Source organism: Phyllostomus discolor, chromosome 2 (genome assembly GCF_004126475.2).
Source record: "Phyllostomus discolor isolate MPI-MPIP mPhyDis1 chromosome 2, mPhyDis1.pri.v3, whole genome shotgun sequence".
Classification (NCBI taxonomy): Eukaryota; Metazoa; Chordata; class Mammalia; order Chiroptera; family Phyllostomidae; genus Phyllostomus; species Phyllostomus discolor.
Window position 1 is genome coordinate 163,650,397 of NC_040904.2, and position 17,806 is coordinate 163,668,202.

General features: G+C 45.4%; 1 protein-coding gene across 2 annotated transcripts; it reads right to left on the reverse strand.

Moving 5' to 3' along the window:
• Positions 1–2,798: 2,798 nt before the first annotated feature.
• On the reverse strand, positions 2,799–10,049 carry AMHR2 (anti-Mullerian hormone receptor type 2). Of its 2 annotated transcripts, none has more exons than XM_036018939.1 (10): positions 9,669–10,049; positions 9,152–9,343; positions 8,807–8,881; positions 8,509–8,627; positions 8,167–8,397; positions 6,776–6,890; positions 6,473–6,645; positions 6,121–6,268; positions 5,817–5,953; positions 2,799–3,831 (listed from the first exon to the last, which is right to left on the reverse strand). In XM_036018939.1, the coding sequence occupies exons 1-10, from the start codon at positions 9,943–9,945 to the stop codon at positions 3,805–3,807; spliced, it is 1,494 nt and encodes a 497-aa protein (XP_035874832.1). In that variant the 5' UTR covers positions 9,946–10,049; the 3' UTR covers positions 2,799–3,804. The 2 variants fall into 2 exon arrangements, with proteins under 2 accessions (XP_035874832.1, XP_028388419.2); XM_028532618.2 differs by lacking the exon at positions 2,799–3,831 and adding an exon at positions 4,605–4,941 and having other exon boundaries at positions 9,669–10,048.
• Positions 10,050–17,806: the final 7,757 nt, after the last annotated feature.

Below are 17,806 nucleotides of genomic sequence, written 5' to 3' on the forward strand. Positions count from 1 at the left end.
ATATATGCTGTTATTATTGTAATAGGAGGGAAATCAGAGCCTACAGGTCCAAGTGCAAATGCATTGGTAGATTTAGTTGTGGGAATACATGACTATTCTTTGCTGATTGATCCTGATTTTTTTTTTCCTGCATGGAAATAAGCAAAGTTATCAGTTGAGAATGAAGTGGGATGGGAGAATATTTCCTGGTAATAGTAAATTTGTTCACATGCTCTTCCTAAATTCTATAAGTAATCATGAGAATTACAGAAAAGCTGAAAAATGCAAAAAAAGGACAAAGAAAAAACAAACAACTTTTGAGGTCCCATCACCCAAACAGAATAGAATCATTATTGTTAATATTTAGGCATTTTTCCATAAATTTGTCCATCAATTTTTTTCTAAGTATAGACCTCTTATTTAATTTAATTTTTTTTTCAGAGAGAGAAACATTGATTTGTTTTTCCACTTATTTATGCATTCCTTGATTGCTACTTGTATGTGCCCTGACCAGAGAGAAACATTGATTTGTTTTTCCACTTATTTATGCATTCCTTGATTGCTACTTGTATGTGCCCTGACCAGAGATTGAACCTGCAACTTTGGTGTATTGGGACAATACTCTAACCAACAGTCACCAGGCCAGGGCTAGGTACAGACTTTTTAAATTAATGAGTAAATACAGTTGACCCTTGAACAACATGAGTTTGAACTGTGTGGGTCCACTTACAAGTGGATTTTTTTTTATGAAAAATATCTGTACTGTTTTTGCTCCACAGTTTGGAGTCCGTGTGTGCGAAGGGCCGAGTGTAATGCATCGATCTATATGCCATTTTATATAGGGGTCTTGAGCATCCTCAGATTTAGGTATACACAGAGGGTCCTGGAACCAATCCTCCACTGATACTGAGAGACAACTTAAATTTGGGGGCAGTGCCCTGACTGGTGTGGCTCAGTGGACTAAGTATCAGATTGCAAAGTAAAGGGTCGTAGGTTGGATGCCCAGTTGGGGCACATGCCTGGATTGTGGGTTAGGTTCCCCAGTGTGGGGCACATGAGAGGCAACCACACATTGATGTTTCTCTCCCTCTCTTTCTCCCTCCCTTCCCCTCTGTCTATAAATAAATAAAATCTTTTTAAAAATTGGGGGGGAGTAAAAAGTTATAAGCGAATTTCAATTATGTGGGGGTCAGTGCCCAAAATTCCATGTTGTTCAAGGGTTAACTGTCTTTAATTTTAATAGACAAAACATACAAATAGGCCCTGGCTGGTGTGGCTCAGCGGACTGAGTGCTGGCCTGCAAACCAAAGGGTCGCCGGTTGGATTCCCAGTTTAGGGCACATGCCTGGGTTGTGGGCCAGGGCCCCTGTAGGAGGCGTGCAAGAGGCTACCACACATTGATGTTTTTTTCTCTCTCTCTCTCCCTCCCTTCCTCTCTCTCTAAAAATAAATAAAATCTTTAAAAAGCATACAAATAGTTCAAAATTCAAGAGGTAAAATTGAAGGTAGATGGTAAAAAATCAGTCTTCTCCTCACTGTCCACCCGCTCTGTCTTCAGCCACACAGTTTTTCACCCATAAGTACACCTCTATTCACAGACTTATGTTTTCAAGTTTCTAAAAATCTCATTTATATGCATATTGCCTCTCCAGGAGCATGGAATCACTAATCATGGAAATACCAACTAGGCAAACACTGAATTTGGTGAAATAATCATATTTTATTGTAGAATCATGGAATTATAGGGTTGAAAAATGATTTAGAGAATTATTTATTCGACTTCCTGAGACAATTAAATAAACTTTTCTAACTGTTCACAGTTAGGGGAGTCAAGGTGATAATCTAGGATTTCTGCCTTTTATGTTACTGATGCCTTCAACATAGCATATTATAACATGCCCACTCAAAATTACAGCAGGTAAACATTGTAATGATTACCACAGCCCTTGCTTTGTTCCTTATACTTATGGCCTGTCTGAAGTTTTGGAGATGGTCATAGTTGTTGTTGGTGTTTTTAATAAGCTTTATTTTTTAAAACAGTTTTAGATTTACAGAAAAATTGAGGTGATACAGAGTTTTTATACTCCCCATACCCAGTTCCCCGATTATTAACATTTTCTGTTAGTATAGTATGTTTAACTTAATGAACCAATATTGACTTATGATTACTAACTTTACTAAGATTTCTTTAATTTGTACCCAAAGTCCTTTTTCTATTCTAGAATATCACATTATATTTAGTCGTCTCGTCTCCTTAGGCCCCTCTTGGTTGTGATACTTTCTCAGACTTTCTCTATTTTTAATAATCTTGATAATTTTGAGGAGTACTGGCTGGGTATTTTGGAAAATATTCCTCTATTGGGTTTTGTTTGTTTTTCTTGTGATTATAGTTTATTTGTTTGTGTGTTTTTATCCCCACCAAAGACATTTTTTTCATTGTGTTTTAGGGAGAGAAGAAGGGAGAGAAAAAAAACACTGATGCAAGAGAGAAGCATCTATTGGTCATTTCCCATTTGGACCCAGGATTGAACCCGCAATCTAGGTATGTGTCCTGACCAGGAATCGAACTTACAACCTTTTGGTTATAGGATGATACTCCAACCAACTGCAGACTTATTTTTTATTTTTCAAATATTGTATTTATTTATTTTCAGAGAAAGGCGAAGGGAGGGAGAAAGACAGGGAGAGAAACATCGATGTGCAAGAGAAATATCAGTTGGTTGACTCTCACGTGGCCCCAGTGGGGAACCTGGCCCACAACCCAGGCATGTGCCCTAGACTGGGAATCAAACCAGCAACCTCTTGGCTCGCTGGCCAGAGCTCAATGTACTGGGCCACACCAGTCAGGGCTACAGATTTTTTTTTTTTTTTCATGTGACATTGTCCATCTCTAATAATTTATGGCATTTTCATAAACATCATTTTTAATTATGAAAATCCCTGCTGTGTTACTTAAGATCTGTGACCTTAGACACATTCCTAAATTTCTCTGAGCCCTTGGTTTCCTCCTCTGTAAATGCCACTCACAAGATTGTCATGAAACAGGCAAATAGGCTATTGCACAGAGGCAAAACACAATGCAAAGTTATGTTTAAGATTATTTAGAGAGTGGCGTTTAATCTAGATTGGGGAAAAAATAGGCAGCCAGGAGGCAATTTCAGCAGTTGAGACTGCCAGACCCAGAAGGAAGGAAAGGGGGTTGGTGCCCAGAAGCAAGCCCTGCCCACACAACCTCAGGGGCACTTAAGAACTGACTGGATATGGGTGGGAGGAGCTGGGCCCACAGGAGGAGACAAAAACAGTTTCCTTATTGGGATCTTCTGGGACCAAGAGAAACTTGGTGTCCTTGAGAGTCAGGGAAGAAGAGAAGGCAGACCTGTTGGTGAGGGGTAGGCAGGAGCTTGGATTTTGATGTGTTTAGTTTCAGGTGGTGGCTTCCTACCCAAGTGATGATGTCAGAGAATTAGAGAGCTGAGTCAGAAGGAAGGTGAAATCTCATAGGCTCTCCAAGGGCTAATCCTGGAACTCTAGAACAACTGAGCTAGAAAGGGGGCCAGAGATCATCTCAGTGTTCAATCACAACTGCTACCAGCTACTGTGTATGACCTGTCACCTTTGTTTTTTTACCTTGAATTGACCCTGCAAGCAGGGTCAGTGTTTTTATCCATACATTACACATGATAAAACTGAGATTTCCAAGGTTACTTAACTTGCCCGTGGACACAGAGCTAGCTGGTCACTGAGCAGGAAGCAATCCTGTTGCAGTGAAGTCAGGGCCCCCCCCCCACTGTTCTTCTGGGGTTGGACAAGAAGGCCCTCAACCGGTTATTTGGCAAATAAGGAACCTGAGCCCTAGAAAGAGAAAATAATGTGCCCAATGGCACGAATAGTTAGAAACTGAGCTAGAGCTATAAACCGGGCACCTGTAACGAGACTGGCCTTGAGGGGCACCCAGTATTAAAGGGGTCTTAGGTAGGAAAGAAAAGCCAGTTAAAAAAAAAAAAAGAAACAAAGGAAGGAACTTTTCACTGCGGCTCACAAAGCCTTGCCTATAGTTCTCCGTGCCAGCTTTTCTCTCTCCCAGTCACATACCCCACACTTTTGCTACTCAGATTACTTGCAGTTTCATGCTGCATCTTGTGATACCATGTCCCACTGGACCAGGAATGCTATGTTGCCCCCAACACTCCTGGAAAACTGCTCATTCAAGACCCAGCTCAAGCATCCTATGCTGTGAGGCCTTCCGACACAAACTTCAGAAGAGGACACCCCCTCCAAAGACGCTGTACAGGACCCCAACAAAGTGAGTTGTGGGTCTCTGAGTACCTTCAGAGCAGCAATTCCATTGTATTCATCCCTCTTTTCCCAATGCCCTTCATGGGATCTCACCAAATAAAGGCTTGTGGAGGAGAAGGAAAAGAAGAGAGCCAGGAGGAGCCCAGGATCACAAGAGGGGAGGATGACCTATGGACATGGGGCCAAGGAAGCTGACTATCTCTTCCTGTGCACACCTGCCCTCTGTAGCTGGTCAGAACTACAGTGGACTGGATGTCCACAGAAAGATCCGAGCATTTGTCAACTGAGAAAGGCAGTGGTGAGGCAGAGCAAACAGGCCTACGTTCACCATATGTATGTTTGCACATAGATGACACAAAAACTGCATGTTTACACGTGAGAAATGGTAACGGCCGGTTGAGAGTCCTGGAACAAGAGCCTTGCTGAACGCCAAAGTGGCAAATTCTCAGCTGAGGCCTACAAAGGAGAATGACAGTGGGGAGGAGTTGAGAGACAGTCTTCTGGGCAGAGAAGTGGGCAGCTATGTGAACAGCCCTCTGGGAAGGTGCGGGCCTCCTGAGGAGGGGCCAGGGCGGTCAGGCGCTGCAGTACACACTCAGCTGTCAGCCGTGCTTCCGGGTCTGCATCCCAACAGTCCTCTAGGAGCTCTCTCAGGCCACCAGGGTCCTAGGAAGAATGACCAGGGGGCAGGCTTGAATCCAGGATCCTGAGTGGCCCCCTGAGTAGTCCCCAAGTTTAAAAGGTGTCCACTGTCCACCACTCCCCTGTTTTTAACACTTCTGATCCTTCCTGGAGCAATCCTCCTCTTGCCCTCACTGAAACCCCTCCCGCTGCATCTAGTTGCCTGAGACAGGTTCTCTGGGTGCCTTTCAAAGTGTCCCCTTTTCCATCTGAGGAGTTAATTTGGGTTAATGGTTTAACATGTTGATGGGAAATTGCTCTCCTTCATTTCAGGCAAACAGGGTCTTCTGCAAATGGTGCCTGGGCCTCTGTTGCCTAACCCACCCAGCAAACACTCGTGCAGTGGAAATGTCAGACCAAGAAACAGGGAAGGGTTTCTCTGTTAGAACTATTTGTACAGGCCCCTGAACTTTCACTTTTAGGCTACTGCTTTACCTTTTTATACCTAGAACTTGCTCTATTGGGTCATGGCAGAAACACAGACGTGTAGGACAGAATGAGGAATTATTGGATTGAGTTATTGTTGGATACCAGTGTACCAGTAGAGAAGCCATCCTGGGGACAGAGCTCAGGGCAGTAGCAAAGCCAAGAAGGACTAACTCATGATAGGGGAGTCAAAAGACAGACTGGGCAAGACTGAGCAAAGGGAAGGTGTGAGTCTCAGGAACGGTCTGTGAGGCTTAGAGTAGAAGAAGATGAATGGAGGCACAGAGAAAGTTTGCCCAGCTTCAGCTGGACATGAGCCAGGAGAGGTAAGAGATGAAGAGATAAGAATAGAGGAACTGGTCCTGGCAGATGAACCCTGGAAGCCCATGCCCAGACTCTCCAGGTCCCCATTGCACCAGCCTGTGGTCTCTTACTGTGGCAAAGCAGCACCAGGTGGGTGGGATGTAGGGACGTCTTCTCTCCTCCACTGCCAAGGTCCACAGCTCACAGGTAGTTGGGGTGCTACCCAGTTCTGCCTCATAGGCCAGTTGGAAGGGTGGTGGTCTGCTGTCTGGGCAAAAGCACATAGGGGTACGTGTCAGCTAGCGCTAGTGCTACCTTCCTTGTGGAAAGACCAAGGAAGAGAAGGGCAGAGCTTCCTGGGTCAGGAGGTAGGTGGATCTGAAATGGATGGATGAGGCATTGGGGAAGAGAAGGAGCTGTGGTATCCATCCTTACCAGGCCACACATCTGGGCAGCGGCTCAGGATCTCCCATAGGAGTAGAGCTAGAGAATAAATATCAGCTCGTCGGAGGGCTGTGCCCCAGTCCTGTAGATCCAGAGTCTTGTCCAAGAGCTCCGGGGCCATGTACCTCTGGGTGCCAGCCTGGAGAGAAAGGTGTGGAGGACCAAAAATCATCTCCTTGGCAAACTTCACTACAACACTCGTCCACGCAACATCCCCCCAACTACAGACTCAGCAGTGTCCCAAAAGTTGTAGCCACTGCTGTACTGTTGCTATAGCAATGGGCACATCCTCATCAGCACCACCACCATCATTCTAGGCCTCATCCTTATCCAGAGTACTCACCTCCATGATGGCAGCTGGACCTTGGGGTTGAGCAGGGGCCCAGGTTGAGGGCTGAGTGAGGCCAGGTAGCACCAAGGCAAGGCCCAGGTCTCCAATGGCACATGACCCATCTTCCCGAATGAGCACATTTTGGCTGCTCAGATCTCGGTGGGCAATACCGGGTTTATATTGGCCTGTGGGAGAAGCCAAGGTTGAAGGGGATTGGATCTTGCTTTCTCTTTTGTCCCTCCAAGCTAAGGGAGAATCAGAAACATGGCAGTGTGGCTCCTGACTCCCATGGCTTCCTGCTCTCAGCTCACCCACCATCCTGCCAGCGCTCCTCGTGGAGAAATGCCAGGCCCTGTGCCAGGGACAGTGCCATCCGCAGGGAACTTCCCCAGTCACTGGTGTTCTGGGTCAAGTAGTGGCACAGGGAACCCTGAGGAGAAATAGAAGAAGGGGACACACAAAGCTGATCCACCCCAGAGAGTAGAAATGAGTTGACAGACATCCTTCAATGGGCCAACACACTGACTCTTCTAGGCCAAGATAACAGGCAATAGAGGAGTTAGAACATATATCAGTTCTGTCGACCAAAAAAATAGTAACTCTAGTTCAAGTGTCCTGAGCACCGACTGTGGGCCAGGCCTCCTGTAATCCTCACAGCAACTCTAGGTGGTAGGTACTCTTGTCACTCCCCTTTACAGATGAGGAGCTTGACAGAGAGTTAACTAAGCTTGCTGGAAGTCACTTGGTGAAAGAGAAGTGGAGCTTGAATCCAAACAGTCTGACTCTAGTCACTCACTGTTAACCACCTTATACTGCCTCCCAGAACTTGGGACAAAGACGGAAACAGAAGAGGCAGGGTGACTTGGCCAGGCCAGCCCTCGTGAACCACACAGGGCTTTAGGTGGCAGGTGCACATGGGCGAGCTGGCCGATGGGCAGAGCTGTTGGGTAGGAGAGTGGTGGTTGGGGAGTAAGTAGGAATCTTTGAGAAAGGAGCAAGAATCTGTCATTCAACAAACATTGAGCACTTTCAATGAGGCACATGGTCAAAGAAGGAACTTTCTAGAATTCAAGGTTTCAGAGTTGGAGAAGCTGTAGGTGCTGATAAAGTCCAAGTCCTTACTAGGCCCACAAGGCAGATTGTAGTCTGGCCCCTGCCTGCTTCCTCCTCTTCATTCTTACTGCTCACTGTCCTCCCCTCAAGTCACGTCTGTATGTTCTTCTCTTACAGTGCCATGGCTGTCTCTTTCGGCACCTAAAACACTGGATATTTTACACTTATTTTTGTGTTTACTGGACCCACTTTGTTCTCCCCTACTACTCCATAAAATCTGTAAAGGCAGGGTGTGTTTTTCCTAGCACTTAGCACAGTGCCAGACACATAATTCATAAATATTTGTTGAATGAATATATGAATGAATTTGGAGGGTTATGCATCAAGGTATTTCTTTAACAATGGTTTTCCTTAAGGTACAGAATATAAGTCGTTTCGATTTCCCCCTTTCCTTATCCATTTTGTGAGTTAAAAGCATTAGCAGGTATTTCTTGTACAATAAAAAAAACAATAAAAATAATTTTTAATGTTTTAGAGAAGAAATTTAAAGCAGAATAATAAGCATGGACAAGGCCCAGCCACCATCCAGTCCCACACCTCCACACCCATTCACACACAGGCAAACACACACATGTACATTTCTTGGTCCTCACCTTGGGGTGAAGCTCCAATACCAGCAAAGGCCCACAGTGCAGGGGGCCAGGGCCCCCCTTGCTGGCAGTGATAAAGCGGACAATGTGGTCATGCCGTAGGCCTGGCAGCTCATACAACGCTCTCTCAGCTCGAAACTGGGCCACAGCCCTCAGGGGGAAGGCCTTGATGGCTACTAGTTCGCCTTGCAGCTGCCCAGCCCACACCACTGCGTGACCTCCTTCCCGGATTACCTGGTGAGATATGGTGTTGGGTGTGGGTCTCAGCTAGTACCAGGGCTAGGCTTCCTCCTTAGCACACTCTCTGGGAGTGCCTGGAGGACCCTTCCCACCCTCCCTGAGCACCTGGGAGAAGCACAGCTCAGGTAGCTCAGGCAGCTCTGCACTCCAGTCTCTGCCTGAGTCTGGCTCTGGCTCTGGCTCTAGCCCACCTCTCACTCTGTAGGCCTTTCCCTGTAGCAGGGCTGGGGTAGAGAAACACCTTAGGCTCAGGGTGCATAGGCATGGAGACTGGGAAGGGAGCTTTGTGGGAAGTAATGCGAGTCAGGTTGTAGAGGTCTCAGAACCATGGGAAGTCTGGAGAGCGGTCAGAGCTTTGGGACAGTGTCTTGGGGTCACAGGGGATGGATGGGACAGAATATACCCAAGATGATGTTGCCCAGCAGCAGCAGGAGGAGAAAGAGCCCCAGCAGCACCAGCACCATCCAGATGGACTCGCCTGGGCATTAAAGCAAGAATGCAGGCTGGATGAGCCCTGCCCCAAATCCTCTCTCTGCTCCTCTCCCCCTCCTCAGAGATCTTGTTTCTCAACCCACCCCCACCCTGGTCACAAGCCCCGTTATCTCCCAGTCACCAGGGCAACCAACTTCTCAAGGCCAGGAGGAGTGAAGCTTGGGATGGGGGTAGGGGTGAGAACTGGCCCTGGTTCTACCTCTCATCCTAACCTGGGCCCCAGCCCCCACCCTGGTTCAGTACCCCAGAGGGCTACCTGAGATGGCCTGGGGACCTTGGAAGCCAGGAGTCCCAGGGCTCCCCAGAGGAGGTAGACGGCTATAATTGGCATTGCAGAAGTCAGTGCCACAGGAGCAGGTGAAGAGAGTGGAGCTAGAGCTAGGCTGAGCTCGGGGGCTTGGGTCACACCGGGGGGACTCACAGCCTGGCTCATCACTGTCTCGGCATCCTGATAGGGTCAGATTGGGAGAAGAGAATTAAGTGAGAAAGAATAGGACTTAGTGAGAGAGAGCAAGATATATAGAGAGAGATATATATAGATATAGATATAGAGAGAGAGAGAAGGAGAGAGAACACATGTGATGGAGCAAGCATAATGGGGTCTGGGGATGAGAGGATAAATCCTTTCTCAGAGGCATCCTTTTCATTGCATACGGGCTTTTCTTTCCCTCCACACACTCCATTTCTCCTCCTCTCCCTCAGCTGCCACCCTCAACCCAGGGTGTACTTGCCTCCCACCCTAGCTATCACCTGCCATATACTTTGCCATTCACCTTGCATCTCCACCTGTGCCAGGTCCTGGGTCAGGTTCCAGATCCCAAAGCAGCAGCGACTGTAGAGGCAGCGGATAACCCTGGGGGGCCCTGGTCCTGCATCTAGCAGCTTCCCCAGTGTCTTTGTGCTTCCCCGCACTCCGGGGGCCTCAAAGAACACACATGTCCGCCTGCTTGGGGGTGCTGTGGCCCAAGGGGGGGAGGGGGGAGGGTTCAAGATGAGAGTGAATGCCCAGGCAAAAATAGCAGCCACAAAGAGAGACAAAACATGTTTCATATCTCAGGGCCAGCATGGTAAAGCCACATGAGGAAAGAGTATCAGCAGAGGCCTGGAACTTGACCCCTGCCATGGGGACACATGGCTCTACCCTTCACCTTCACTCACCCACCCCACTCACCACTCTTCCAAAGGGGTGGCTGCTGCTTCAAGTGCCCCTTTTCCTCACTGGGTGAATGGAAAGACACTGCACCTCCCTGTAGACACTTACCTTGCACAGCTGCGGGAAACAGAACCCAAAGCCCCAGAGTACCCAGCATCATTTTGAAGGAGGCAGCAGCAGGAGGTGGGGAGCATGAGCCAGCACAGCTGCCCCTGGCCATAGCTCCCTTTAGATACAGGGCACTGTGGGGCTTCTGATCCCTCAGTCCCCAACTCCGCCCTCCTCCCTCTTCCCAGTCTCTGTGGGGGAGACGGCTGCTGTGGGGGAGAGGATGGGTGTGGGGAAAAGCAAGGAGAGAGAGGGAGGAGCAGAGAACCAATCTCATATCCTCCTCTATTCAGCCACCTCCTCTTTTCTTTGCAAAGTGGGAGAAGGGGGGCTTGGAGGCCCAGTTGAGAACCCAGTAATGCCTAACTTCAAACCTCTGCCCTTTGCGAACCCTGGAAGAAAGTACCAAGTGCTGTAAGCCAGGAAACCAAAGTGAGGTCAAGTGCACAAAGCCATTCAGCTGTGCCTAAGATACCTTCTAACCTTTATCAGGTCTCAGATCTACAGCTCCCTCGGCAGAGACAGGCTTCACAGTCCATACTAGAGTTGACCTCACTTTCCAAACTAAAGAATCAGAAATCAGTTATGTACAATTTCTCAGAGTTAAAAAAAAAAAACACATTGAGCCCTGGCTAGCATAGCTCAGTGGATTGAGCGCGGGCTGAGAACCAAAGTGTCGCAGGTTCGATTCCCAGCCAGGTTATATGCCTGGGTTGCAGGCCACAGCCCCCAGCAACCGCACATTGATGTTTCTGTCTCTCTCTCTATCTCCCTTCCTTCCCTCTCTAAAAATAAATAAATAAAATCTTTAAAAAAAGGCACTCTTTAAAAAACACACACACACACACATTGAAAATGTTATAATGCCCTGGCTGGCGTAGCTCAGTGGATTGAGCTCAGGCTGTGAACCAAAGTGTCACAGGTTCGATTCCCAATCAGGGCACATGCCTGGGTTGCAGGCCATGACCTACAGCAACTGCACATTGATGTTTCTCTCTCTCTCTCTCTCTCTATCTCCTTCTCTTCCTTCTCTAGAAATGGATAAATAAAATCTTAAAAAAATGTTATAATGGTAAATTTTATGTTACCATAATTTTTAAAATCACTTTGAGTCACACACTGAACAAGTCACTATTATTGAGAAGGCAACAGACTTTTATTGAGCACCTATGTGGTAGGACACAGCTAGGGCTCTACATTTTATAATCACCTCATCTAATTTTTCCATTGAACTAATTATTACTTTCATTTTTAATGTCTGAAAGGCCCCAAAATAAATACAAAACTCAGCAATAAGTATTTCCATGTAATACAGTATTTGAATATTTGAATTTGGATTGTTGAGAAAAAAAGACACCATTACCTGCCAGCAGGTCACTAACTAGAAAGGGAGGGTACAGTTCAAGCTATCACCACTAGAGGTCAGCAGACATAGGAGAAACTCAGGGCGCAGGGAGAGGGCAGCAAGAGCCACTTTTGACGACAAAGATACATAGTACATCTCCTGTATCTATTCAGTTGCAGGGACTGTAAAAATGTGAAGGGAAGGCACAGGGTGTGTAGAGGGAATGTCAGCATGATATGGAAGGAGAGAACTATGGCTTGTGCTGCATAGAGACAGGAGTCCAACTCCATCAGACTCAGAAACTACAGTAATCATTTCCACTGGCATGAGCAGCTGGCTCCTGAGAATCAGAGTCACTGGGACCAGTTCCTTGTTTCCCTGGCGTTCTGTCCCCCTGGTGGCTGCCTGGAAGCCCTTTCTTGGAATGATCTGGTTTAGACAAGGGATGAAGGTCTGAGTATTGATTCTCTGATTCTGGAGCCTTACTCCTGGGGAGACTAGATGAAAGGAAGTAAAAGTTTAGTAGTTGTGAAGCCAAAGCTGGAGTGATGATGAGGGCTAGAGGCAGATAGACAGCTGCCCATCCCTTTTTGGGCCCTTCTGGGAGTCTGCAGGACCCAGCCAGTTAGATGACTGGAATGTACTTGGTTATAGCTATCTTCCTTCACCAGCTCTCAGATTAGATAAGTCTGGGGCTGAACAGGAGAGTGGGGGAGGAATTGAAGGTCAAATAACTTCTTGCGTCTGGAGTGTCTCAGGAGACTATCTCCTTCAGCAGGGAGCAAGGTAAGGATCAGGCGGGAAGGCAGAGTTCCTCACCCAAAGCCTTGGATAACTACTTGTCTCAAAGATAAGCATTCCAGTCAGGTTTATGGGAAGTATACTTGCTCTGAGCAGAGTTTAGAGTTGAAATAGTGATAGAAGGAGTAAAAATCTGAAAGTGACCTCAAGACAGGAATACAGGCTTCTGGATAAAGATACACGAAGATCTTCATCAGAATCCCCTGATTAAAGTCTGCATTGGCCCAATAATTGATCTTCGACCCCACTGATTACAAGGCTAAAGAGAGTTGTTTATTCATTCAACTTAGAAAATATCTATCAGGCCCCAGTCGTATGGTATTTCACTAGGTGCTGGACCTACCTACAGTGATATGTAATTCCTGCCTTTCAAGAGCTCAGTCTAAAAAGGCAAGATAAATCAATAAGCTACCAGAAAATTATGTATCAGGCCAAGAATATGAACAAGCAGCTAAATAAGAAGCTATATAAGAAGAAAGATCAAATAAGCTAATTCTGTCCAGGGCATAAAAGGGAAGAAAACGCCCAGAGAATTTCACAGAGAAAGGAATCTTTAAATCATCTCAAAGGTAAACACACTGAAAACAAGTAAAAAGAGGGTGATTGTTCTAGGCAAAGGGAACAGCAAGAATAAACACACAGAGGTATGAACACAACGTGTAGCACTGGGGGCAAAGGTGGTGTGAGTTGGAGAAAGGTGTATGAGATTTAAGCAGAAAATCACCCTAAAGATAGACTGAGACCAGATTGGAAAGGTTTCAATTCCATTGTCAAGGAGCTTAGACCTTTCCTAAGAGTAAAGGATTTTAGAAAGGGCTCTGGTAGCTATGTGTAACATAGATGACTAGAGCTCAGAGGGGCTGGAAGCAAGATCAGTTACAAGATCTAAGCCAAAGTCCCAGGACAGTGGAAATTAAAAAAAAGAGAGAGAGAGAAAGGAAAAACATTAGGTACATTTTATTAGTAATATTAACAGGATTGATAATGAATGTCGAGATGAAAGGGAGAATTGAAGAAGAGGTGATTCTGAGATTTCAAGTACAAAGGCTCAAGGGGTAGTAATACTCTTAAGATGAGGAACACAAGGGTTATTTCCTCTTCTTACATGTTCAGTGTGAGTTATCCATGGGATATCCAGATGAAAATGTCCAGCCCTGGCTGGTGTGGATCAGTGGATTGGGCACTGGCCTGAGAACCAAAGGGTCACCAGTTCGATTCCTGGTCAGGGCATATGCCTGGGTCGCAGGGCCATCCCCTGGTTACAGCACACGTGAGAGGCAACCGATTGATGTTTCTATCCCTCTCTTTCCCTTCCCCTCTCCCTAAAAATAAACAAACTTAAACCCTGGTTGGTGTGGCTCAGTAGACTGAGCTCTGGCCTGCGAAATAAAAGGACACAGGTTTGATTCAAGGTCAGGGCACATGCCTGGGTTGCAGGCCAGGTCCCCTCTCTCCCTTTGGGGGCCTGTGAGAGGCAACGGATCATTGCATGTTTCTCACACACGGAGGTTTCTCTCCTTCATTCTCTCTCCTTCCCCATCTCTCTAAAAATACACAAATATTTTTTTAATCTTAAAAAAAAAAGAAACCATTTGGTAAATGATGAGAGCTGAGCAAATGGCCTGAAGAGGGAATAAAAGAAGAGTAAAACTGAGTGTAAACTATTTTGGGAAAGAAAAGAACTATATCAGTAGTTTGAAGAGGAAGCAAAGGTTTTTCAAAATGGAGGGAAAGGATTTTAACGTGCTAATAGTCTGACAAGAGAACCCAGGCAAGACTGAAGATAAAAGGAGAAAATATGAAAACAAAGAAATAGAAGTCTAAGAAAATGAGCACAAGTGACATGGTTGAGCTTGTAAAGAAAAAATGTTTTCTCCTAAAAAGCTGGTGAATACATTGATATTTGTAGGAAGAGGAAAGGGAAGTTTGAGGAAATTCATGCTTCTGTTTTCTGCATAAAATAGGAATCATATCATCTGCTGAAAAAATGGGGTTAGTATTGCAATTAATGGCATCAGTCTCACTTGCCAGACTATGAAGTAGTTGGTTGCAGGGCCCGTTTTATATTTTATCTTCAACCTAGCTTAGCACCCAGTACACAGTAAAGGCTCAATAAATGTTTACTGAATGAATAGATGGCACTACTATTAAAGAAGGCCCATTTTAGGGTATAAAACAAAACCAAACCCTAAAACAATGCTCCTTCCCCAATAGTTAAAATGTTATATTTCTGATGGCTACATAAGGAAATCAAATAGCTGAGTTTACCCATAGCTCAGTGATTGAAAAGTAGGCACAGGGTGTCAAATGAGCAAAAGAATCAGGAGTGTTGGTAGTTACAGTATAAAGAGTTGATCAAGGATTCTTAGGTAGGAAAAGGAAAAGAAACTGCAGGCTGATGGAAAATCAAAAAGGCTGTCAAAAATAATTTGTTCCAGAAGGGGCTGCAATCCAGATGCAATCATGTTGACACAGGCAGGTATTAACTGAATGTAAAATATGTTAGGGGTAGACCTTGGTTCCCAAATACAATTCTCCAAATAAAAAGAGGCAAGGCTCCTTGGAGAAATGGCTGATTCTAGGGCTGGGGCAGGGAAAATACAAGTTGAGCCTGAAGCATCTTGTTTATCAGGACCCCAGAAAGTGCTCAGAAAAATAAAAAGGGTATAGACATATCAAAGGGACACAGGAGCCAACCTGAAAGCTTGCAATGACTTATGCTGGGACAATTCGAGCAACAAAAAATAATGTAGTATTGGATTATAACAAATTATAAAATAAATTTACCTAATATTTAATTTAAGCTAAGTATTTTTAAAAAGTACACATAATATAAATTAATGGGGAAGAGATAATTTCCTCACAGAATTTCAAATACACTATGTAGCTAGTACACTGAGGAAGCTTAATTCGCATTAAAGGGTAGATTTATTGAATAGCATCCAAAGAATAGGGAAAGAGAAACTGGATAAACCTAGCAAACACTACCTTAACCAAGTAATGAGGATTACCACCAGTAACGTTATGGGCTATCACATACCCTTTGGTAGGATGTGATGAGGACATTTCACCTGGGTGGTATTTTTTTTTCCAGGAACCCGTAAGATCAGGTTAATAATAATAAAAAAAAAATCAGACAAATTCAGACTTTGGGACATTCTACAGGACACCTAGGCAATACTCACAAAAACTGTCCTCGTTATGAAAAACAAAAACTGTCACAGACTAGAAGTGACTGGGGAGACATTTCAACTAAATGCAATGTGGTATCCTGGAATGAATTCTAGAACAGGAGGATATCAACAGGAAAACTAGTGAAATTCAGAGAGCCTGGGGTTTAGCTAATGTAATATACCAACACGTTTCTTACTTTTGACAATGTACTATGGTAATATTAACAATGGGGAAAACTGGGGAAGAGAGTATGTAGGAACTTTTTGTACTCTCTGCAACTTTCCTTTAAAAGTATACCCCAAAACTGCTGATTGGCGTGGTTCTGTTGGTTAGGCACTGTCCCACAAAGCAAAAGGTCACCAGTTCAATTCCCAGCCAGGGCACACACCTGGGTTGCAAGTTTGGTCTACTCAGGGTGTGATCAGGGTGCCTTTGAGAGGCAACAGACCAATGTTTCTCTCCTCTCTAAAAATAAATATGAAAAAAATAAAAGTATTCCAAAATAAAAAACTTATTGAAAAAGTTGGTGCTGCCTCTTCCTCTTGGACCTCTGCATTTCTGTGAAGTCACAGCACACTGATTGGGTCACGACACCATTTACCTGGGAGTTAAGGGTAGGGCAACTGTACTGATCAATATGTACAGGAGCTCAACGACGTAGCCAGAAACCTTTACTGGGTTCAGTATATGAAGTCGCAGCCATATTCTCCCCATTCCCAACTTTCTTAACACACCAGAGACATACCTTTTTATTAAAAAATTTTTTTAATTGGTTTACAAAGGAGCTACAGACTACATTGAAACTAATCTTTGTACAAAAAGGCAAAAAAAAAAAAAGCGCCCCAAAACACCCAGACACAAAAGGTAGGAGACACAAGAAAGATACAAAAGAGCAGGAAGAAACTGAAAGACAAGAGAGATTAGCATCATACATACAGAATGGGGGCGGGGGTGGAGGGGGAAACCAAGATGAGAGAGCATTTAAAAGTATTTCTCCACACAGCCCTGGTGATAATTGGATTGGAACCAACAACACAGTATGAATTATTAAGAGGTTTAAAAAGGCAACAGTGGTATGAAGACTGGTTATTGCCAGTGTTAAGAGAGAAATAAAGTTGGTTTAGGCACCAGAGGCTGGAGCAACGGCCCCCTCTCCTCCAAGGATGACAGACTTGGGAAGAGGAAGCAGGCCCTAGCAAGCCCTAGCACAGCTGCTATCGGCAGCTGTAGGAGGAGCATCCTCAGGTCAATCCCAGCATATTTTCCCCATTTTACCCCAGTCTTTGAGCCCTAGATTCCAGGTGAGGGCTATAGGATGCCATTGGGAGAAAGGGGTGATAAGAAATGTGAAGACCTGCCCTTGTCCACACTGTTCAAGAGCAGTTGCTGGGAAAGTGGAGGGCTGAGCAGACAAAGCCCTTTCCATTGTGGAGAAGGCACAGTGTCATTCCTGAAGGTGAGAGAAACACACACCCCAGGAGAGGTATCATCATCACTACCTGCAGCTCCAGCTTAACCCAATTTGTTACGCCTTTTTTTCCTGATACTGAAGAAGTTGAGGGACAAATCACATCTCTCACCCAACAGATGCAAGGCGGGCTGGAGTTGTTTGATGAGGAAAGGGAAAAATGGGACAAAATACTCATTTCTCTCAAATGAACTTTGTGGAGGAAAACTATTTGAGTTTTGGAAATCAAAGTTGGAGAAGACATAGGGGAGGAATGAATCCAGGGACACCCCCTTTTTTCCTTTCCCAGCCTTCAAATCTAAGGCAAGTGAGCCAAATCTGGGAGAGCAGGAATTTAAGCTTCAGGCTGCTTAATGTCTTCCTGGGGGGTGGTGTTTAGGGAAGGCAGACAAAGAAAAGAAACAGGTCAACCTCAAAGCTAGTCTGCTCATCCTCCCAGAAGAGGTCTGTACCCCAGGAGGAAAGCCAAGAGAGGCACCAGAGAGAGCGCAGGCTCCCAAACAAAAGTAAAGCAACCTGCCCATATTTTATCAGCAGTTTTCAAAAGCAGTTTTCCGGGGTTGGAGAAGTGCCATGTCCTCCTCCCTTTCCCCAAAGCTACTGCTGCCACCTTTCATCCTTGCACATAAGTTACCGGCTCTCTTCTAAGGGAGATGAAACTGAGATTTCACATTTTCCCTCCCAACCCCAAGAGGCTACCCAGCTTTGAATAGGGGGAAGGAGAGCTATTCAAAGGGCACCTCACTCGGAGGCAGCTAGACTATCTTCATTTCCTTGGTACCTGGATCTCCAAAACTCGTTTGATCTGATCCCAAGGTCCAAAAGGCATCAGGGTACTTACAATTGAATGAAAACTTTAAGC